The 23,358-nt window shown below is 60.3% G+C and overlaps 1 protein-coding gene across 3 annotated transcripts in view; it reads left to right on the top strand.

Moving 5' to 3' along the window:
* NFATC1 (nuclear factor of activated T cells 1) overlaps positions 1-23,358 on the top strand; it is a 97,786-nt gene that overhangs the window by 13,958 nt on the left and 60,470 nt on the right. For all 3 annotated transcript variants that reach the window (XM_075993785.1, XM_020282096.2, XM_075993784.1), the window contains exons 3-6: positions 8,332-8,491; positions 19,356-19,558; positions 20,635-20,807; positions 22,804-22,944. In XM_075993785.1, the coding sequence (XP_075849900.1) occupies positions 8,332-8,491; positions 19,356-19,558; positions 20,635-20,807; positions 22,804-22,944 (677 nt within the window). The remainder of the gene's footprint in view (positions 1-8,331; positions 8,492-19,355; positions 19,559-20,634; positions 20,808-22,803; positions 22,945-23,358) is intronic.

The raw sequence follows: 23,358 nt of genomic DNA, 5'->3' as shown, positions 1-23,358 counted from the left end.
GGCGGCTGCGCTGTGACCCCGCCCCGGGAGCAGTGCGCGGGGCTTGTCCCGCCATGGGCCGTGGGCGCCCTGGGGTCTTCTCACCAGGCCGCTTGGGGGCCCGTGTCGGTGCGCGGCTCTGATGGGCCCGCGGACTTCAGAGAAGGATACCGCGGTCTCGCTGAAGTCGGAGAAATTAAAATGCTTCTGAGAGTGTTCCGAGAGCGTTTGATAGAATCCGTGGTTCGGAGTTATTTTCGAGTTTGCTGGAAGGCGGCTTCCACTGGCACAGCTTGGGGGGCTGCGCGGAAGTCGGGGTCCGGCCAGAGCCACCCCTAGACACAGCGTCGGAAGTTCAGGCCGTTTGTCGTAGCGTCAGCGAAGGCCTCTCGGCCTCTCCGGGCAGGGGCCGGGTTTCCTGCCCACCCTGCGCCGGGCGCTGGTGACGGTGGCCGTGTGCTGGTGACGGTGACCGTGTACCGGTGATGGTGGCCATGTGCCGGTGACGGTGACCTTGTGCTGGTGACAGTGGCCGTGTGCTGGTGACGGTGACCATGTGCCAGTGACGGTGGCCGTGTGCCGTGTTAGGAGACGCCATTTACACGGGAGTGTTTCTAAGTGGCAGTTTTCAGGTGGTGGCTTTTACAGTTTTTTTTTTTTATTAGCCTAAAGAAACTAAAGTTTAAATGGTTTTTCCTTCACTCACCGAATCATCTCACCAGATTTCATCGAGCACCTGCTGTGTCTCTCCAGGCTGTCCATGCATCTTTTTCTTCCTTCTAGAACAGGCTCATGGAAAGTTCCACCTTTTGAGGTTTTAATATGTTTAGTTATCTACAGCTAGCATAGTCTCTGAACCTCCTTTTATTTTTTAAAAATCTTATTTTATTTTTTTAGAGACAAGGTCTTGCTTTGTCACCCAGGCTGGATGCAGTGGGGCTGTCATCATTCACTACGGCCTTGACCTCCTGGGCTCAAGTGACCCTCCTGCCTTGGCCTCCCCAAGTGCTGGGATGACAGGTGTGAGCCACTGCACCTGGCCTGGATTTGCCTTTAAAGGGGCAAAGTGGTAGGAGGAATTTAGAGGTAAAAAGAAACTGGTTTTGGGAAGGCAGAAGCATTTTAACGTGAGTCTCTTTGTAACATTTACAACACATTTACTGAGTTAAAATCCTATATGTGAAACATTGCTTTTTTGCCTTGAGTTCTTAAAAAGAAGTAAAATTTTCAAGGGGCAAAATAGGCTTAATGAACCATTTTTACTTAGAGCCTGCTTGGTTCGGATGATCCGAAATAGCTATGTGTTCAAGTCAGTGTATTTCAGACATGGCTTCTTTTAGGTTTTTGGCTTCGATATTGAAGATTTTAGGAATATTGGTAACTTTTATGCTACCCTAAAGTGTTAGTTGCAAAAGGTCTGATGAAACCCTTCTTGTGTTGTATAAATTACTCGAACATTTCAGAGTTCCTGCTAATTTGGAATGAGATTAAATAAGCCTGTGGACCAGTAACAAGCAAGCCTCTGTCTTGTCTGTCTCCAAACACAGCCCCCTTGCAGCCTCCTTAGGTAATTTCCTTGGAATGTGGACGGGGGTTTGCTCCTGGGACGCTGGTCTCTGCGGGCGTGGCGCTGGGCAGGGGTCAGCGAAGGTTCGACTCTCGTGGCCCCCAGGCCGTGGGGTACTGGGTCGTCTCCAGGCTCTGGTGGCCGAGCTGGACCGTCCAGATCTCTGAGTCTTAGGGAGCAGCTTCCCAGGCTCTGATGGCCCTCGGTGGCACCGGTGATGGCAGTGCGATTCCAAACCGCGAGGCCAGCGGGCTGCGGCACAGCCGGACACGGAGAGCCGGGGTCTCCCCAGAGCCCTCCCACTGCCGTGGCCTCCTGGGGGCCACGTAGCCTAGAGCTTGAGGACGTGGAATTGCCCCAGGTTTGCGGAGCGGCGGCCCCAGAGACGCACTTGTTCCGGCTCCAGCGTCTCCCCCTGAGGCTCAGGGCTCGACGGGCTCCTCACTTGCCCTCCGGGCTGCGCATGCAGGCCGGTCCTCGAACCTCCCTTCGCTCTCAGCGGGGAGCCTGGGAGAGACTCTTGCCCTGAGACCGGCGGGTCCACGTGTCCGGAGGTGAGCCTGGCCTGTCTCCAGGGGCATTAACGCGCTTTGCCTCTCAGCGCCGACGTCCAGGTCTTGCCGTGGCCCGTGTCTCGTCCTGAACCACCGAGTCGGCCTCACACTTTGCCTCTCAGCAACGAAGTCCAGGTCTTGCCGTGGCCTGTGTCCAGACTCGCAGGTCAGGAGCGAGCTCTGGTCTGAGCAGGGACGACTTCAGCATCTTGTCGGCAGAGAGCGAGTCGGTCGTGGCCTCAGCTCCTGACCCGTTTGTGCCCACCCTGCCTCACCTGGTGGGCTGTCCGGTTTCCTGTTCTCGTTTCCTGAGCAACCCTGGGCAGGTGTGGCCCGAACATTCACTGCCAGAGCTCCACGTCTGCAGGGACAGGTTAGCCGTGGCTCTGGGGACGTCTGAGAAGGGGTTGGGGGCCCAGAAACCCCCGTCCCTTCCCGACTTGCCCAGCGCAGGCACGGGGGCAGGTCGAGGGCTGGGGTCCCTCAGGAGCGCTGCCGGGTGTGGGTCTGGGAGCAGCGGGTGGGGATGGGCTGCTGGCACCTGCCCAGCGTCACTGGGGGCCAGGCCGAGACGCCAGGAAGTGGGGGTGGCAGGAGCGGGGTAAGTGCGTCCTCACAGGCTGCGGTCACCGCCCAGCCCGGGCCCCCTGCCCCTCCTCCCTCCCGACATCTCCAGGTCTCTGCCTCCTCCTGGGCGGGGTGCCCTCCCCTGCAGCCTCCTCCCTGTGGGCCGGACCACAGCGGCGAGGAGAGAGGCCTGCGTGCTCTGGAGCTGCACAGCCACGGCCCCGGTGGAGGGTTTGGGAGACCAGTCCCTTGGATGGGAGGACACTGGTCAGGGAGCCCCCAGGGCCTTTCCAGACCGTTACAGAAACGGAAGCCCAGCGCAGAAAGTTTGGTTAATGGCCTTGTCGGACCTTGGATTAAAAGCACATGGTTTGTGAGGTCCCATGGGCAGGGCAGGGGTGCTGGACGCTGCGTGGTCAGGAACATGGCAAGTCATGGCCCCCACAAGCCGGCAACCACGCCGGTGTCCGAGGGGCACAGCTGTGCTGGGCGTCCACCCTTCCCCTTCCAGCCGGACTCTGGGCTGCCCTCCAGGCAGGCCGACCTCTGGCGTGGAAGGACCTTCTGGGGGGGCCGGTCTGCGGCACCTGCAGGCTGCGGCTGGGCCTCTGGCCGAGTCGCTGGGTGGTCCTGGGCGCGGCCCCCACCCCCCAGAGGCCCAGAGCCTGCTGAAATGGCTGGGAAACACGCTGATAGCCTTTTTTTGTTCTCCTTTTAAGTTAGGGAGAAAAGCCCCAAACGTCTCTGGTTGGCAGGCCTTTGGCTGCTCTGGTTAGGACAGAGTCTCGAGTCCTCAGGGTTGGTGTCGCTGGCCCCTCGGGCCACGCCAGTCTCTGACACACAGGTCTGTAGCTTCCTCTCCCGGGGCGGAGGATCAGAGGAGCCTTTTCAGCGTCCTGCGCGATGGGCTCACTTGGAACATGGAGAACTGAAAGGATTTTGCCCAAACCGTCCAGACGAAAGGGCTGCCTCACTCTGGTTTCTGCCGGAGGAGCTGTCGTGAGGTTCTGGGGGCTCCTCGAGGGTGGGGACCCGCTGTCCCCAGGGCTGGGGACCGGGCTTTCCCGAGGCCCCAGGAGGCCCTCAGGCAGCCTCTGGCTCTTTGGTGAATGTAAGCCAGTTCGCAGAGGCTCTCGAGGGGAGGCCCGAGGGCAGAGGCTGGAGTGGGAGTCTGTCGGCACAGCTCCTTGTGTGTTTGGTCACGCAGCCGTCTAACGCTGTTTACACGCAGACAGAGAAACGCACGACGCCCTGTGACTTAGGGTGGCGCCCTGTTCAGTGCGTATCTTTCAGACTTAATCTCGAACAACTTTTTGGTCTTTCACTTCTGTTGCAGAGAATTTTGAACGTGCAGAGTTAGGGACCTGTCGCTGGGTGCCCAGGCCCCCCTGCGGCCCCTCCGCCCACCCCCCTGCCTGGAAGGAGGTCCCAGCATCACACCTCTGCCCACAGAAGTTTCCGTGTCTCCCAAAGGCAGGAGCTCCTTTTTAGAAACTGAATCAAGAGTTATGACATCTAGTATTTCCCCCATAAATGCTAATGTAGCATCTATGATTTGCCTATGTAATAAAAGTAATCTTTGATACCATTATCTCTTGTAATAATCACTTCAGAACAGCCCGTTAGGGACTCCCTGCCCCGTTTCTGCAGCAGCTGCTAGAATCGGTCCCTTCCTCTCCCGCTCTGGGCGCTGGTGCTGGGCGAGCTCTGCTGCCCCTGCCCCTGCCCCCAGCTTTGCTGATGCCCTGGGGGGCATCTGGCCTGCTCCCCTCCCCCACGTTCCCTGTTTTTCCCTGAGTCGGAGCCGTGCCCAGGGCTTGCGGGGCCTGGCTGTGTCTGGCGGGGCGGTGTGCGCACATCCGTGGGGCCATCACTGCTCCGTGGAACTGGTGGTTGCCGACAAGGCAGCTTCTAGAACTGTCTCTAGCTGTAGGCAGGGAGGCGGCGTGTGCAGCCGCAGCAGGGCACGGGCTGCAGTCCCAGCGAGGGGTGATGGCCAGCGGCGCTCTAGCGACCAGGCAGCTGTCGCCGAGGCGACCTCGGTGCTGAGCCGGGTGTGCATAGCCGTCCCGGAGTTCCGTCCTGGCCGGCCGTGCCCTGCGCTTGCCGGGCCCAGCAGGATTGCGGGAGGGAAGCGCAGTGAACAAGCAGTCAGAGCCTCCACACCGCAGCCGAGTGCCCGTGGCAGCGGCCGTGGCTCCGGCCGAGGGGGCAGAGGCCCCGTGAGAACGAGGGCGGCAGCCGCATTGCGGAGACGAGAGCTAGTGGGGTGTCCCTGTCGCCCTTGCAAGATGAACGAGGCCATTGCGACTAGACCCAGAAGCAAAGCTGTGCCGGCGAACGGTCAGGCAAGGGCACTGGATGACCCGTGACTGACCCTTGGTGCTTGGACGCCCAGATGCAGCCAAGCCTGAACCCGCAGCCGCAGGCAGGAGGTGGGAACTGGGGAAGCCTGACTCTTTGGCGTCTTGACCGAGGGCCATGCGTGCAGGTCGTCTGGGTGCTGTGACCCTGGGGCTGGAAATGCCCTTCACGCTTTCGCTGTGGGAGGCAAACGCACAGGCAGAACCCAAGAGGCCTTTCTCTCGGGGAGTGGGTGGTCCCGGCAGCCCACGGCCCATGCGATGCAGACCAGAGTGCAGGCGTGCCCACAGGCCGCCCCGTCACCGCAGAGGCTGGCCTGGCGTCCCTGCCACCACCCCGCCCCCAGCCCTGCCGGAGCCCGGGGAGCCTGAGGCCCTGCTGTGTGACCCGAGTCGGGCTGGCGGGTCTGGAGGGGTTTGGGTGTCGCCTGCTGGCTCAGCAGCCCTTGCCACCCGGCGCCACCATGGCAACCTCGGGGAGTGTCCGTGGGCTCCCAGGCGGGCCGCGGCACAGCAGCCGGCGGGGGCGAGGTCAGTCAGGCACACGTGGCGGCTCGGCCGGGCGGCGCTTGGGGCGGGAGGATTCGGGCCGTGTGTGGCAGCCGTGGCCTGTCTGGGTGGTGACAGGCATCGCAGCCGCCACGGTGTCTGCAGTTGGCATCAGGATCCGCGACACGTTTTCAGCACTTCATTTTGCACCGACCACAGGTTCCCAGAAAGCTCAGAGGGCTGTGCGCCCTGTGCCCTCCACGCCTGTGTTGTCGCCCGCGGCCCGGCGGGCGCTGCCTGGGAGCGCGTCGGCTCTGGGGAGCAGGCCAGGTCCCGGGTGGCCGAGCCCCAGCTGTCCACTGCCTCCCGTTTAGCCCGGCACGCGCTCCGTGTGTTCTCACCCACGGTACAGGCCAGGAGACGGGGAAGCACTCGGGAAAAGCAGGCCGCGCCCCTGCAGGACCCGTGTGTTCAGAGCAGGTGGTCCTGGCGCAGGGTGCGGGGCCTGAGGCCACCCCGAGCCGTCTCCACACCGCCCTCCCCTAGCAGGACGTGGCGCTTGCGGCTGAGGCAAGGGCGTGTTTTGGGTCTTAACAGCACATTTGGCCGGCGGGTTGCCCACCCCCGTAGGTCCTGCTGCCGTGCGGAGCTTTGTGTCACCGTCCTTCACAGCCCATGTCCCGCTACCTAGGGTTCACGTCAGCGTTGGCTGCGCCGAGCACCAGGAGTGGCGGCCGTGTTCACTGTGTCTGCCGACGCCAGTGGCGGCAAACCTCCCCCTGGACGGCGCCTCTGTGTGGGCCGCGAGGTCCCCGGGCCCCGCGCGTCCTCGGTGAACTGAAGGAAGGAGCGAGGGGGGGGATGAGCGTGGAGTGGAGACGTGCACCGCGTGTCGCGTGGCCCCCGTGTCCATGCGGCCTCCTGGGGAGCGTGTGGCGTGCCCCGCTGGTCTGCGTGGGCGGCTGTGGCAGCGGCAGAGGGGCCCTGTGGGCGTCCTCGTCACCGGCGTTGGTGACAGCCGGTCGGAGAGATGACGGTTTGTGGGATGGGTGTGATGCTGTGAGGCTTCACTCGAACGCCCAGAGCACGGCCTTTCTTTTAGGAGGGAGGCGAAGGGCGGCCGAGCTCGCATCTCACCTGTCAGGTCCGCGGTGCAGGAGCACAGCCACTGGCCCCCACTGCGGTTTCCCTGGAGACGGCAAGGGTGTCCGCCCTGCCCCACGCCGCCGGCGCCCAGCGGGCGGCCCGCTGACTCAGTCCCGGTCCGTGGAGGGTGACGGTCACGTTGTGAACTGGTGGCTGTGACCAGAGGCGAGTCAGGGCCCTCTCACGGTCAGGCGTCCCGCGTGTGCCAGGCGTGGTGCGGCGTGGCGAGCGCCACCTCTCCTGAGGTCGGGTGTGGTGAGCGCCACCTCTCCTGAGGCGGGGTGTGGTGCGGAGGGAAGCGGGCCGGGACCCCAGCGGCCGTTCTGAGGCCTGGGGCTGGTGTCGAGCCCCTGGGCTGCGCCCCGCTTCGGGGCAGGGTGTGGCCGGTGCCGAGCATCCGGGCCTCCCTGGAGCGGGCGCCGCAGCTGGTGCCCCGGGGGCGGGGACCTGCGCCGCTGGCAGTGAGGCACCCGGCGCGTCTCCGGGTGGTTCTGTCTCCGAGCCCTCAGATCGCTGTGAGGGGTCTCGTGTCGTGAGATAGGCGGTCTCGGCAAGGAACGGTGTCTGTGTTCTAGATACTAATTCCGTTCAAGCCGATTTCCTGGGCTTTTCATTTTTCTTTTAAAAATAGACTGTTAATGGGGAAGGGGGGAAAGGGCATTTATTGAAACCTTAAAATTTGTGCCTCCATAATATGCCAAAATAAATAAAAAAGGGAAAAAAAATAGACTGTTAAGGCCGGGCGGGGTGGCTCATAGCTGTGACCCGGCACTCGGGAGGCCGAGGCGGGAGGATCACTTGAGCCCAGGAGTCTGAGGCTGTGGCGAGCTGTGGTGACGCCGGGCGACAGGAGACCCCGTCTCAGGAACGAGATGGCTATATCTGCGTCTGATCTGCCAGTTTCGTAGTCGTCTCCTTGGACTCGCAGCGTGTCCTGGGGTGCAGCGGCCAGCGTGCCTTTTGAGGGACGGGGCTGTCCCTTCGGGGGCAGGTGGCCCCTCGCGGAGCCGTTCCTGACACCCGCAGGGAGACAGAGCCGCGGGGCCGCGTCTGCGGGGTAACCTGGGGGACCCACGCTGCCCACGCTCTGTGCTGGGTGGTGCCAGTCGGCCAGGTCCCTGCTGCCCTACGCTGTCGGAGAGTGCTGAGAAGCGAGTGGCGGGACGGGGAGGCCCGTGGTCGACGGCCGGGCCAGAGGGCCTCCATGCCCCTGGGCACGCGCGCCATCTCACAGACGTGCCGGCCTCCCGAGTGGGCCTCGCTGCGCTGTGGCGAGGCTCCCCCGATCGGGAGACACTGGGGTGCGCTGCCGCGTCCCAGGCAGGGGCATGAGGTCCCAGTCCCCCTAGATGCGGCGGCGACTTCTCCTGGCCTTCCAGGGAGGGGCCTGAGTGACGCCATGGAGGCCACCCCCCCCCCACTGTGCGGGTTTCCCTTCCCCCCACGTGCAGCCTCTCCCTTGCTGAGGGCCGAGCCGCGGCGCGCGTCTGAGGGGCTGGGGTCCCACGGGCCAGGTGCTGCAGCCCCGCGCCTTCCGTGACTGCCAAGTCTCCTGCGTGGGGCTGCCGCCCTCATCGCTGCGGTTTGATGCGACAGGTGGTGGAGGGGGCGGTGGCCGTGCCGGGCGCGGCGTCCGCGCTGCATAACTTCCTGTGTGTCGTTTCAGCCCGTCCCTGCCTGCCCTCGACTGGCAGCTGCCGTCGCACTCGGGCCCCTACGAGCTTCGGATCGAGGTGCAGCCCAAGTCCCACCACAGAGCCCACTACGAGACGGAAGGCAGCCGGGGGGCCGTGAAGGCGTCGGCCGGAGGACACCCCGTCGTGCAGGTATTGGCCGCCGCGGGCCGGCTGCGCGAGCAACGCCGTGCTTCCGCTCCAGAAGCTGGCTCTGGAGCAGCAGCTTTTTCTTGTTTTTAATCTATCTTTTAGCTGGGCTCACGCCTGTAATCCCAGCACTCTGGGGGGCCGAGGCGGGCGGATTGCTCAAGGCCAGTTCAAATCCAGCCTGAGCAAGAGCCAGACCCCGTCTCTACTAAAAACAGAAAGAAGTTATTTGGCCAACTAAAAATATATAGAAAAAACTAGCCGGGCGTGGTGGCTCATGCCTGTAGTCCCAGCCACTCGGGAGGCTGAGGCAGGAGGATCGCTTGAGCGCAGGAGTTGGAGGTTGCCGTGAGCTAGGCTGATGCCATGGCACTGTAGCCGGCAACAGAGTGAGATTCTGTCTCAAAAAAAAAAAGAAATCTATCTTTTGTCAGCCAGTGTAGCGAGGAGGGGTTAACTGGCGTCGTGCGCGCAGCCTACAGACACCTCCTCAGCACCGCCCACAAGCGCCTGCTGAGTCCACACAGGCCTAGTCTCTACAGCCGCCGCCTCAACGCCTTCCTGCGTATCTAAGTGGGTGAAGTGGACAAGCGCTGCCTGCTGGGCTGGGCTGCCCAGCACCAGGGGACAAGGGGCTGGGCTGAGGGGCAAACGCTGCTGGCCGCAGCCATGACGCTCTGACACCACGTGTCCTTTCCCTCAGTGTGAACCAGGTCGGGGAACAGCCACCCCTGGGAGCTGGGACAGGAAGGACACCGTGGCCGCAGGTGCCGCAAACTCAGGCCTCCCAGTGGGGCACCCGTGGCGTCACCGTGCCCCACGCTGGGTGCCGCACCGGGCTCTGGGGTCTGCAGGGCCGGGGGGCGGGGGCGGGCTCAGAACTGCCTGCTCCGCTTCGTGAGTCCCGGCGGCTGGAGAAGGGCCACTCAGAGGTGCGACGGCTTTGGGGAGTTTCCGGAGAAGGAACCGTCCACACGCCCGTGTCAGAGGCAGGCGAGACTGGCGCTGGGCGAGCCCCAGACTCCGAGAGCTGACCCCAGCCGCAGAAAGGGCTGCGGCGCGAGCCGGCCAGAGGCTGTGTGGCGAAGAGCAGGCCAGGCCCTGACCATGGAGACGAGCTTGAGCTTTAGCCCCAGAGCCGCGGAGCTGCGTTGGGGAGCGGTGCAGTCCAGCCCAGCCCAGCAGGCAGTGCTCGTCCACTTCACCCCACTTAGATACGCAGGAAGGCGTTGAGGCGGCGGCCGCAGAGACTAGGCCTGTGTGGACTCAGCGGGCGCTTGTGGGCGGTGCTGAGGAGGTGTCTGTAGGCTGCGCGCACGACGCCAGTTAATCCCTCCTCGCTGGCCGCGTGATGCAGGAGTGCAGGTGCCATGCGGCACGGTGGCCGGCCTGACACTTGGCGTCTCCGCCTCCCCGGTGGAAAGGCCTGGCTGGGCCTGTGCTTAGTCGGCCAAACAGCTGCGGGCGACGGCCGCCTGTCTCGGGGGAAGGCGCGTCACTGCTGAACTTCGGAGAAGGTTTCGAAGGAAACGGAGCACTTGAGAAATAATGGCCGAGCCCACCGCAAGGGCCGCCACGGCCGGGCTGCACGGACCCCTCGCCGGGCGGGCGTGTGGGCAGCACCTGCCTCCCGTCACGCGTGTCCCCAGCCCTCTGCCCCTGGGCAGGGCGCCGTCGGTCTCCCACACAGACGGCAAAGAAAGGACCGAGACACTGCGGAGGATTTGCGACACTTGAAACAGCAATTTACGACGTCTTCAACAATTCCCTCAAAATTATTCCAAGTCGACAGTTGGCGTAGCGGAGAGTGGCCACACGGGACCGGCCGGCACCGCGCTGGGCGGAGCAGACACGGCAGTCGAGACGCGGGAGAGTGATCCCCTGCGCGGACAGGCAGGGCAGCGTCCGCCGTCTTCGAGGCCGGCGTTCAGGTTGCAGCGAGTCTGTGCAGGGAGCGCGTGTCCGTGCAGGCCTGAGGGCGGCAGGTAGCGGCGGGACTTGTTTTCTCTTCCGGTTGGCGGACCACAAACTGGACGAAACTGGAACTCGCACGTGAACATAAAACAATGAAGACAGAAGCCTCTCCCGGTTGCCGTGGACGTTCGGTGACCACGGTCTGCTCTGTGACGCTGGGTTATTTCTGCCTTCCTTCGACACCCGAGTCCCCTCCTCCCTGTCCAGAGTGGTCGTGTCACCATCGGGGCTGGAAAGTGCTCACAGGCGAGGCCACAGGTCACCAGCGTGTCGGGAGAAGGGCTGGCTCCCGGGAACGCCGTGGGCCTTAACCTCTCCGAGCCCCGTTAGCGAGCTGGCGTTTTCTCGCGTTTGAAAAGTGCTGCTCTCTGTACTATGCAGAGACAAGCACGTGTCCACCACATTTCAAAAGTTTGCCCGTGCTCCAAGCCAGGGGTCCTGTCCGGATGGCCAGACACAGTCAGGCCAAGAGGAACGTGGGGCGGGGCCAGGACCCGGCTCTCTCTCGCACCGTTAGCGCGAGTTGCGCATGGCTCCATCGCCGTTCTTCCCCGTGTGCTAGCCCAGCCTTGGTGTATCTGGGGACGCCCGACGCGTGAGGGACTTGGCAGCGTTGGCGTTGCTCCACCGATGAGCTACGGATGCCACCGCCGAGGACGCCATCCGCCAGGCGCGCCCCGCTCTGCCGGCACCACTCACCGCACACGGGGCACCTCTGGCCCTTTGCGCGAACGCTCTCTCCAAGCTTGGCCGAACCGTGGCGACCACAGGGCTGTCTCGCTGGGGCCACCAGTCACTGTCTGCGGGGCTGTCAGGACAGCGACAGCAGCAGGGGCAGAGACACGGCTCCGCGTAGAGAGCACAGCCCGAGGCTGGGCGGCGGCGGCAGGGCCCCATTGGGCTGGGCTGGGTGGCTCCGTCAGGTGGACGTGGGCTGTGCAGGGGCTGGCTGGGTCTCGCGTGGCGGCCCCTCTCGCTGACCTGGGCCCGGGTGGGGTGAGTTGGGGCGGGCGGAGGCGGGGCCCAGAGCCTCGTGTTCATCGGCACGACTGTGGGCTCACCTGGGCTCTGGGGCTTCCCTTCCCCTCGGTGGGGCAGCAGATGCATCTGTCCAAGACGGAAGCTCTGGCCAGCGTGGCGGGGTCGCCCCGGGCTCCTCCGCCCCTGCTCTGCCCTCGGAGCTCCTGCGGCTGCCGCGCGAGGGTGAGCAGATGGACAGACACGCCACCCGATGATGGGAGGTGGACGCCCGCGACCTGGGTGCAATGGCACCAGGCATTCGGGGGCTCTGGCGTGTGGCCGCTCTTGCCTCCCCGCGTGGCCGTGGGCCGGTGCTCGGTGCCCGGCAGGACGGTTGGGCTGAGGCGGGCAGTCTCCTGCATCGCCCTGAGGCGGGGGAGGGGAGGGGAGTCAGGCCCAGCGAGACTCCTCCCGGGGTGCAGGCGCCGGCCTGTGTCCCTGCAGCATGTCTGTCACAGCGGAGGCCGGTGCCTGGCGGGGCCCTCCCGCTGTTTGTCTCACTCTTGGTGCTTTCCGACCTGCTCGTGTCCTCCTCTCTGCCCTCTGGGCCCAGCTCCCTGTCCTGGAGCCGCGCGCTCCTGTGCTCGTGGCAGGGTGGACCAGGCCCGCCCGCTCTGCAGCCCCGCAGCCCTAGGCTGGAGTCCTGGCCCGCCGTCCGAGGAAGTCGGCTCTGTTTACCGAGAGACCAGAATAACTCCCTGATAGCATCTCCCCGTCCACAGCAGCGGCCCGTGTGAATAATTAATAGGCCACTGAAACGTGACGCAGTCGCCGGCTGCTCTTCAGCAGCACTGCGGTCTGCAGTCTTGGGACGTGACCTGGCGTGGCGTCGGGAACCAGCCTTGTCTCCCACGGCCGCCTCCCTCCCTGCCCCGTGGGAATGCTCCTGCCGAGACCATCCTAAGGCACTCGTAACGTTGGCTTTGCCGGAACCCAGGATAAAGAGAACCTGGACCCATTAAGCCCCAGGAGTTGGGCCATCAAAGTCGTGTTTGCTGTGCGAAGCCGGCAGCATGGTTGCTCACAGCAGGGGCAGGGGAGGAAGGGTGTTCCAGATTCTTCCGCGGGAAGCGTGCAAACGGAGTCGGCTAAAGCCGCTCCCGTGTGGGAACTAACTGGCTTCTCTTCCCCCGGCCCCTGGTGGCGTTTACGCTGGAAGCTACGTCCAGATTGGGACTCGGGGGTGAGGGCGGCCCCCAGATGTGGGAGAGGGCGCGTCCTACATGCAGAGGCGGACCGGCTTCCCATCCTGGTGTCCCCGCACCCCTCACTCCCGCCCCCGGCCCGGGAAACGCGGAGAAGGAATCGAAGCGGGAAGGAGGCATCTCATCTCTTTCACCTACACTTGGGACTCCCGTCCACTTGGAATGAAATGAAATAGAAAAAGTGTTTTGAGTAAAATAAACAGTTGGTTAATAAACGCTCAAATCCATGTAAAATCACGGACGGTATCGGGGGACCGGGTCTGTGTGCCAGGAGGAGCTTCGCGGGGAGGGGCCGCATCTGGCCGGGTGCTTGGGAAAGGTTTAGATGAATGCGCTTGCCACAGCCCTCATCTCAGCTTTTATTTCTTACCTTCTCAGAAAGGTGGAAAGTGTCCTACCTGGAAAGACCAGGAACACAAGAGCAAACTGTCTCGAGGAAGCACCCTGCAGCCTTTCCGCTGCCAGACCCGAGCCAGGACCAGGCGTGGCTTTCAGCACACTGTGGGAGGCCCCGTGCGCTGGCCGCAAGCCCCTCCACGTTCGTTTGACAGCCATGAAGTTAGTTTTGTCTGTGTGGGTAGACCTGGTGTAAACCACTAGCAAAATCCTATTCATGGGGAGAAATCTCACAATTAGAGTGACGCTCTGTGGTGAGGACTCATCTTGGCTCTTTGTATGCACGTGTACTCACAGGTGCACACATGTACATGTGCACACTCGAATACACTTGCACATGCTCACACGTCTCATGTACACTTGTACATGCTCACACAAGCTCACACACGTGCACACTCATGTACAGTTGCACATGCTGACATAGGCACACACATGCACACACACATGTGCACACTTGTGTACACTTGTACACGTTCAGTCTCGTGTACACTTGCATATGGTCACACAGGTACACATGTGCATACTCATGTTCACTTGCACGCTCACATGTCTCATGTACATTTGCACATGCTCACACAGGCACACATGTGCACCCTCGTGCACTTGTACATGATCACACAGGCGCACACACATGCACAACGTCGATACCACACGGTCTCTCAACTTGATCCCGCGAGAGGGCACGGAGTGAACCGGATTTTTCCTTCTGTGTGTACTTCCCTGAGGCATTGTGAGAAATGCAGATTCACTTCTGGGTGAACGTACGATTTCCCTTGCGTCGGATCCTGCCCCCTGCAGCGTCTCAGGCAGAGTCTTGCACGAGCGCTTCCTCTGCTCAGCTCCTGCGCGCCCAACTTGGAACGACCAGGTGGAAGGTAAAAATTCCACCACTCAACTGGCTTTGTCCATTCCCCGCTTCCCTCCCCGCGTGTGAGCACACATGTTAACTGAATTCCAGGCCTGCATAAAGTGGGCCTCAATCACGCGTCGCCTGTCACTGCAGTGCAAGTGCTGAGGTCAGCAAGGGTCTAAAAACAAACACTGCCATGCACAGAGAGCTCGGAGGCTCTGCTACCTGGAAAATGGAATAATACACATTGTTTAGTTTGGGTTGAAGCAAAGAGAGGTCATTGTTATGACAGGTAATTTTATAAATACTATTTTGACAGATGCTAAAATGTGCCAGAGGCAGAAAGCCCGTGCAGCAGAACACGTGAAGTATTTTAAATCACTTTTCGTAAAATGAACTTCATATTTTAAATAATAGATGTTTACCTCCAAGGTTAAACCTTAAATATTCCCATTTTCACTGAAATAGCATTTTTTAAAAAGGTAGTCATACCCCAAATTCCCTGCACTGCACTCACCGCCAGAACCGCCAGCGTCCCGGGAGGATTTCAGGTCATTTAAACATTATCTGAGCCTGGCAGGAGCTCGGGGTGTCGGGAGGTACCTCGGCCACCCGAGAGAACGTTTTGGTCAGACTCATTTGCATGTTTTATGTAAATTAAGTTTTAATGTATCAAGTTTCAGAATATGGAATACCGAGTGGCAAAATTCACCTCTTAATCAGCCGCTTTCTTCTTACATTCCCGTCATAGAAGTGTTCATTTGCATCCACCATGGAGTGAGTTTTCCTAGCAAGTGTCACTTTGGTGAGAGACTGGACCACACCCCCGAGCTCAGTGGACTGGACAGGTGGCTCCAGTTTTCCCATCCGAGAGGACGCCGTTTCATGTAGGAAAAGAACGTTCGGTTCAAAAGGGACAGGCGATGTGTTCCTGCAGTTATGCAGTATTGGCAGTAGCCACCTTGCAGTGAGGGAGGCGTGTGGCAGGGTGGCTGTGTGTGGGGCTGTGCACACACGTGGCCAGGGAGCAGCACCTGTGCCTGCCAGGCCGGGGGCGCCTGGGACCACGTCAGAGACAGAAGTACAGAGGCGGGGCCTACATGTGGAAACCATGCTCAGAGAGAGAGTCTCCCCGCTTGGATCCTGTGTTCTAGAACACGTGTGAGGTGCGTTTATGTGGGCACACATGTGCATGTGTGTGTTCATAGTCGGGAATTGGGGCCATTTCTACATCTGCCTGCTACATAGGCTCGTCCTGGACAGAGCTCCTCCTCCGTCCCCATGAAATCCTGCAGGTGAGACTCGGAGCCTGTTAGCTCCTCTGCAGCTCGTGACAGACACGGCTTTTAGGCAGTAATCTGAGGTGCCACACAGGGCTCTCGGGGACGGGTGTGGACACCAGACACCCACCGGTGCACCGTGCTGGTGGCCCAGAGCTGCTGGAGGTCCATTCGTGCAGGTGCTGTGTGCGGCGTCCTGGACCCACCTTTGGGACACCGCGCAGGAAATGCTGGCCATGGAGACAGCTGGGCGGTGGAGGCACCGTCAACGGTTCATCGAATCCGCCCTGGTGACGTGGCCAAGCTTGTGGTCGGCCACGCGGAGGCCGTGTCCTTGCCCCGGGTCACCAAGCCCCGTCTTGGCCGTGCGATCCAGTCTCTCCTCGACACCAGCATTGATCGGGTGTTTGGGGTTCTTTTCTGAGGCCTTGAAATTTTAAAATGACTTTGGCTTTTGGTTAAATGAAGTAAAAACAGTTAATGAGTCTGTTATCGGTAAGGTTTTGATTCTTGGCTGACCGCTGATGTGAACACACCGCAAATAGCAGGTGTCTGGTTCTCTGGGCTGGCGAAGTCATACAGGTCACGTCCCCACTTTCTAGTCTCAAATGCGACTTTCCAGGTGTTTGTGTTGTGCACTCTCCGTTGGGTTGAGGATGTCAACGTCTGTAGGAAAGCCCCCCAGAGTGTTGGACGTGCAGGTGGTGGGAACAGACTCCTGCTCCAGGCGCCCCTCTGAGCAAGACGGTCGCGCAGCCCCAGCCCTCGGCCACATCCCGCGCCTTGCTGATGTCGCCACCCGCACCCGGCTCCATTTCCCGGGGACAGCGGCCTCCGGCCACGCGGAGGTGGTGTGCTTCCACCTCCCACCCTGCATTTCCCGGCCCCCGTGCTCACTGAGACAGCAGGTCGGCGTCTCCATCACCGTGGCCTGTGGCTCAGCAGAGAACGGGTCTCTCCCTTCCACGTGTGGCCGTGGCTGCCCGAGCGGGAGGTGCAGGCTGTACCTGTCTGAGGTCAGCTCTCTGCCGGGCCTTGGCCGCGAGCCAGCGCTGGGCACCGGAGAGTTAGTGAGAATCCCCGGCAAGGGACGTGGCCCCCAGTGTGCAGGAAGCACACGTGAGTGGCTGCGCCGGGTATACCCAGTGTCCACGGAGCCAGGTCAACCTCCACAGCGGCTGACTGCAATGTCTGATTTTCTGTCTCCCGTTTATAAAGTGCATGTTTTTCTTTCTCCAAATTGGCATGTTAAAATGAAAGTCAGAAGCCTCTCTGAACACGTGAAGTTGGGGTGAGCGCAGAGGTCAGAGACCGAGAGGCTGCAGGGACACAGCATCTGCGACGTCCCTTCCCTGCGTTTGCCGGTTTCTCTCTCGCGCTAGGGAACCTGTGGACCTTCCCTGGTGACGGTGTCGCTCCCTCCCCGCGGCTGCCCACGCCTCATGTTCCCGCGCGGCCACCTCGGTCCAGCCCCTGCATGGGTGTCTCAGCCCAGAGCGTAGGCCTCTGACGTCACCGCGTGCACCGCGCCCAGGTCCCCGGGACTCACGCTGCAGGAGCCGCCACTTCTCTCGCGGCTCCTTGCCGGCGCTCTGGGCTGACTACAGGATGTCCGGGGCGGGTGCCAGCCAGGTCAGGACCCCTCGGATATCAGCTGTCGGGACCCTGCTCTGCTGCGGAAGGGATAGCGGGACACAGAGACGCTGGGTCTACTCCCCAAATTCCCGAACCTTCCGACGGGGGCGGGGCTGGCGTGAGTTCTGCTTGGGGCTCCCCCCACCCCCAGCAGCTGCTCCGGGCTCTGGTTCTCCCACTTGTGACGGCCACGCTGGCTCTGCGCGGGCGTCGCAGCATCTGCGTCGTTAGCTGCCATGGCGCTGTGACTGACACAGGACGGTGCGCTGTGGCCCATCAGACGGCCTTTGTGCCACAGCTGCTGTCGGCTGTGAAGATTTTAAAATTGGTTCAGTGAGAAAAGAGCACCAAGGTGGCAGCAAGAAGAACAATTTACGTCTGGCTGGCCGTGTACCGGGCATGGGGGTGGTGCTGCTCGGACTGGTTGACTGCTGTGCCCAGCGGGGAGGAGGACGCCACGGCACTCTGGGCGGGAGAACCGAGTCAGGCAGGGTTTGAACCTGGCAGCCTCACTCTGGGCTCGCGTACTTGCTTCTAGAATTAAATGTTCTTGTTCCCAACAGAATTCGCCTCATGAAAATATTAGGTCATTAACTATGAAGTGTCCAATTTTGAATCAAAATTGTAGTTATTACATCTCAAACAAGGAGCAGTACAGTTAATCAAAGTGTGTGCCTAAACTATCAACACAGTTTTCCTATGTTAACAGTAGCTTGTTCACGCCAGCAGCCAAGAAGCCTGGAGAGCGAGTGGAGATGAAATCACAAAAGGTGTTTTCCACAGCTTGTTGAGAAGTGAATATTTTTCCTTACAAGAAGTGGTCCAAAGCCTGGAAGAAGTGGGAGTCAGTAGTGCAAGGTCTGGTGAATACGGCAGATGACAGAGTTTCCAGGTCCAGCTTCTGTAGTTTGAGCAGCCTTGTTTGTGCGACATATGGTCCAGCGTTGTCTTGCAAGAGCATTGGCCTGTCTCTATTGACCAGTCTCAGCTGCTTGATCACAAGCGTCCCCATCGTTTCATCCCATTGGTTGAAGGAGGCATCCGCTGTGATCAACTGACCAGGTTTCGTGGAGCTGTAGTGGGTAATACAAGATCGGGACCACCAAACAGACACCATTAGGTTTTTGTGATGAATATTCAGTTTTGGACTGTGTTTTGGCACTTCATCTTTATTCAGCAATTGTGCCGAGTGCTTGTGATAGTCAAAAATAATCCACCTTTCATCACATGTAACAATACGGTGTAGAAATGGTTTGCTTCTATGTCGTGACAACAAAGAAAGGCAAGCTTCAATTCGATTTCTCTTCTGACCTTGTTTAATTCATGTGGAACCATCTATCCAACTTCTTTACCTTGCCCATGTGTTTCAGATGGTCCAATATTTTTGGAATAGTAACGTCAAACCTTGCTGCTAATTCACGTGTAGGCCGAGATGGATTCGCTTCTACTACAACTTTAAGTCACCCACGTGGCTCCTTTTCAAGATTAAAACCTCGAGAATGGAACTTCTCAAATCATTGATTAGCCATATCATTTCCAAACACTTCGTTGATATTTCAAGCTGTCTACACTGAATTGGTTCCATGATGAAACTCATATTCCAAAATAACACAAGTTTTCAGCTTACTCGTGTTTTCACAAAAATTGCTCTCAAAAAAATTAGAAGAATAATCACAAGCCAAACCTTGCGTTTGAAGGAATGAGGATGAACCTACACAGCAGACGTAAAACAAGAAGCGTCAGAGACATCCACTGTCTAACTCGGTACTATAGGACGCCGGACGTTTCGTACATGGTAGCGTCAAAGATAAACACCAATGTGTCGTCATGCTAAAGCCAGCTTGTCACGAAGGGGATGCGTGCCTGTGAGGTGGCAAAGGCCAGTCCCCCCACCCCAGCCTGCCGCGGGCCCTGCCCTCTGGACCCTGTGAGCGCCTCATGCTGGGAGCAGCCGGCCCCAGACCCGGGGCCTGACCCCCAGTGCAGTCCTGGTGGGAGTGCCTGGCACCCTGCGTCTGGTTGCGGAGTCGCCTGAGTCGTGCGGTTTTGTGCCGGGTGCACACGAGGGCTCAGGCCACAGGGAGCTGTCCTGCTGAGTGGTGTGGGCGCCAGGCGTGTCTGTGTGCGTTTCCCTAGTGGTGGTCTTAGTGTGGGCATGTGTGGTGTGCATGCACATGTGCACATTGCATGCGTGTGTGAGAGTGTGCACACATTTGCATGCATGAGGGTCGGCATGTGTGTGCACATGTGTTTTGTGTGTGCATTTGAAAGTGAGCAACAGGAGTGTTGAGACCTCAACCTCAGTGCCCCGGGGCCTGTGGGGTAATGAGGCATCACTAGGTGCGTGTCCAATAAAACACCAAGATCACATTACACAGACACGAAAGGGGCGGGCGGGCTGTGCCAGCACCTGTCTCGCGGTCTTTCTGAGTTGGCGTCTGCGGGTGGAGGTTTATTGATTCCCGCCGTCCGCACTCCTGGTGCTTACGGGCTTTCTGTTCTGCCAGCTGCACGGCTACTTGGAGAACGAGCCGCTCACGCTCCAGCTGTTCATCGGGACGGCAGACGACCGCCTGCTGCGGCCACACGCCTTCTACCAGGTGCACCGGATCACGGGGAAGACGGTGTCCACCACCAGCCACGAGGCCGTGCTCTGCAGCACCAAAGTCCTGGAGATCCCCCTGCTGCCGGAGAACAACATGCGGGCCACGTGAGTGCGCTGGGGTGGGCGTGCCCCCGCCCCGCTCCGCCTCGGCCCTGCCAGGGTGCTCCCGGTCAGCACCCGGTGACCTTCACCAACATTCTAACAACAGACTTGTTTGTCTGTGGGTTTCAGTCGCTGTGTACGCTGCCATGTAGAGCACCTCAGTGACACAGCGGTGAACCCTCCCTCGGGGCCTGCACTCAGCTCCCAAACGTGACACCCTTTACTTCTGAACACAGCAGTACAAGTTAGAGCAACAGCTGAAACGCACACATTGAAAAATTAGAGCAGGGCCTACATCCGGGTGGCATTTTGACCTTAAGAGCCACGGGCGAAGCTGAGGGCCGCCTTGCAGATGCAAGCGTGACTCTGTGGTGAACTTCTGGGGACGTCGGGGCTGGGAGCTGACGTACGTGTGGAGGTGGAGCCAGTCCCCGGTGGAGGCCCCAGCGCTGTGTGCAGAGGTCCCAGGCAGACGGGCAGGGCCTGCTCTGGGCTGGCAGGGTCGTTTGCGTGGGTGTCCATACCTGTCAGAGCCCCTGGGTCCAGCACGGAAGGGAAGCTTCCTCTCCATGTTAGTGGCCCGTGGATCTCTCTGAATTCACCCTAAACGCTTGGGTTTGTTTCGAGAGCTGTCACCCACGTTTCCCAAGGCCCCGGGTGTGGTCAGGGGTTCCAGAGGACGGGCCTGTGCTCACTGGACAACAGAGGGTGGAGACGCCACCATCTTGTCCTGTGCAGGCGTGTGGTGTGCCCAGGGTCCACCGGCGTGTGCCAAAAGGCCAGTCCCGGGTCACCTAAGGGCGTGGTCAGGGCGCCTGAGCGTGTACTCGCCTCTTCTCGTAGCTTATCAAGAAAGGAAAAACTGGTTTTTATTCTGTTGAGAGTTTATGCACAGACTGTTTTACTGGAGTCTACTTTTGAATAAAATTATATGAAATTATTAAGTTAGATGAAATTGTATGAAACCTAGAAGTCCGGGTCCGGGTTTGGGGTGAGGGCCATACGTGTGGGCGGGGCGGGACCTTCGGGTTCCTGTGTTGGCAATTAATGGAAAAGTCATGGGCTTTTGTTTTGGGCAGCATTGACTGTGCTGGAATTCTGAAACTCAGAAACTCTGACATTGAACTTCGTAAAGGAGAGACAGACATCGGGAGGAAGAACACCAGAGTGAGGCTGGTTTTCCGGGTCCACATCCCGCAGCCCAGCGGCAGGACGCTGTCTCTCCAAGTCGCCTCAAACCCAATCGAGTGCTGTAAGTAGACACATGCTGAAGTGCTATAAGTAGATGCACACTCGAGTGCTGTGTATGGAGATGCATACTCAAGTGCTATATGGAGATGCACACCCAAGTGCTGTATGTAAATGCACACTCGAGTGTCATATGTAGACACATGCTCCCCCCAGGACAGCAGGAACCATCTGTGTCAGGCATCCTGGTTCGGTCACACCTTTATTTGCATGGACTTGTGAGCTGAACTTTCCCTGTCAAATATGCTATTTCAATGTGCATTCACTGGAGGAATCTGTTCGCTCGTCAAGGCGAGACAGACCTTCATGTCTTACCGTGTCCGGCTCTGGTGGGATGCGGGACCTGCCACAGCTTCCAAATGTCCCTGACTGATAGCACCTGTCAGAGAAAATAGGAAGAAAGAAAGTGTGACCCGAACCCTGAGATGTCTGTATTGACCACATTTGAGTTAGTCCCTTGCGTTTCCGGCAACTTGGGAAATGTAGTTTTGGCATTTGCAGCCACTGGACTGAGCAGATCTGGGTTCTGTAAACCTAGTGTGACTGTCGATCTTCCTGGCCTGGGTCCTGGCTCTGTGATTTGTGTCCCCAGAGTGAGAGTGACGCTCCCTGCCCTGGGCGGACACTTTCCATGAGGGAGCAGGAGTGTGGAGCCGCTTCCTCTAGGGGCACTTTGCCGATTCTGTTAGTGAGTTGGGCCATCGGTAAAGCGGTGTGCAGACACTCGGGCTCCCAGGCCTCTGCGTCCCTGACCTGTCCAGAGGAGCCATCCAGACCCCTGGGGAAGCGCTGCTGGTGTCTGCTCCAGGCCAGGGGAGGAGGAGGAGCCCGTCTCCAGCATCTGCTGCTGCTCAGAGGGACATCACTCCCTGGGCAGCCTCGCCAGCCCCCCGCTGGGCCCCCCTTGCAGCCCGAGGCATCTCCACCCCACCCCGGCCAGATGCAGAACTTGCAGTGGCTTCGTGTCCCGGCTTCCCTGGGCTGGGGGCCTCCCACCTCACGTCACTCAAGTCTGCCCTCCATGGGTGCCAGCCCCTGCCCCCCATAGCTCTGACCCCCGCAGCGGGTCCGAGGACAGGGCCTGGGCTCGGCACAGGCACCCCTCACTGGGCCACACGCCCAGGGCTTTGGGGACCAGGGGTGCTGCGGGCTCTTGGCATCTTCAGTCTTAGCAGGGTGTCCTCTGTCCTCCGTGGATCTGGCCTGAGAAATGGCACTGGTTTCAGGGCCCGGTGAGCCCTCCGTGATCCTGGGATGGGCGTCAGACCACAGCTGCTCCGGGGCTGCCATGCTGAGTTGTGTGGGCGTGTGACAGCCCATAGTCAGTCTGCCCAGCCTGGGTGAGCGGGCACACTCACTCGTGTGGAGATCTGTGTACGTACACGTGTGTTCGCGCACACGCATTCCCGCACATGGTGTGTACACACACCCACGCCATTGAGAACTAGATTTTTCTCATGGGGACAGTCAGGTGCAGGCGTCCCTCTGAGACGCTGCAGGTTTGATTCCAGACCGCTGCAGTTTCCCTGAGCGTGTGGAAGTGACGTGTGCAGTGGTCACATGTCTAAAAATGTGCACCTTGGCTGAGAAAGGCTCCTTGCTACAGCGTCTGGCAGGCACAAGGTGAGCACGCACTGCTGGAAATGGTGCCACTAGACTTGGCCACGCAGGGTTGCCACGGACCTTTAGTTTGTAAAAAGCGTGGTGTCTACGAAGCAGTAAGCTGAGGGTGCCAGCACGAGGTCTGCCTCTACCTGTGTGCGTAGTTACTGTTGTTTGGGGTAAAACGGCTAAATCTTACAGGAGTGTGTTGTGACTGTTTCTCCCCCACACTGGAGACCACCAGGCCAGGTGTGCTTCTCGCCTTGTCTCGTCTGCAAGTCGGGGAGCCTCTCGTGGCGCCCGTCCCCCAGGGCTGGCGCTCGGGCCCTGCGGGGGCCACGCAGGTGGCGGAGCACGCAGGGCCGGCGCCGCTCACTGACGCTCTCCTTCTGGCGCAGCCCAGCGCTCGGCCCAGGAGCTGCCCCTGGTGGAGAAGCAGAGCGCGGACAGCTACCCGGTCACCGGCGGGAAGAAGATGGTCCTGTCCGGCCACAACTTCCTGCAGGACTCCAAGGTCATCTTCGTGGAGAAAGCTCCAGGTATGGCTTCAGAGCAGACCGCGGGAGGGTCTCGGCTGGCGAGCGCAGCCTTCCACTCGCACGCTGCCCCGTGTGCCGGCCCCGGGGACGGGCGAGGCAGGGGACTCGGCGTGGGTGGGCAGCGTGCCCGTGTGTGCCGCTGAGGGACAGCTGCAGTCTGTGTGTGCTGGGGCTGTCGGGCCGCTCCCGCAGACGCCACCCAGCGCTGCAGGGCCTGCAGTGGGCGCCGGGCGTCGAGAGAGGCGTTTGCTGGCTTTGCTGTGGGTCCTTGCCCCAGGCACAGCCAGGGAGCAGCAGGGTGGGAGGAAGTACACGGCCCTTCTGCTCCCCCGTGTTTCTTATGGGTGCCACTGTGTGGAAGCCGTGGCCCAGGTGCTGTGGATCTCTCCTGCATGTGATCTCTGCGCCGCAGGC

Source organism: Microcebus murinus, chromosome 17 (assembly GCF_040939455.1).
Source record: "Microcebus murinus isolate Inina chromosome 17, M.murinus_Inina_mat1.0, whole genome shotgun sequence".
Classification (NCBI taxonomy): Eukaryota; Metazoa; Chordata; class Mammalia; order Primates; family Cheirogaleidae; genus Microcebus; species Microcebus murinus.
The sequence above is the reverse complement of the archived record's forward strand: the minus strand, read 5'-3'. Positions and strand labels throughout refer to the sequence as shown.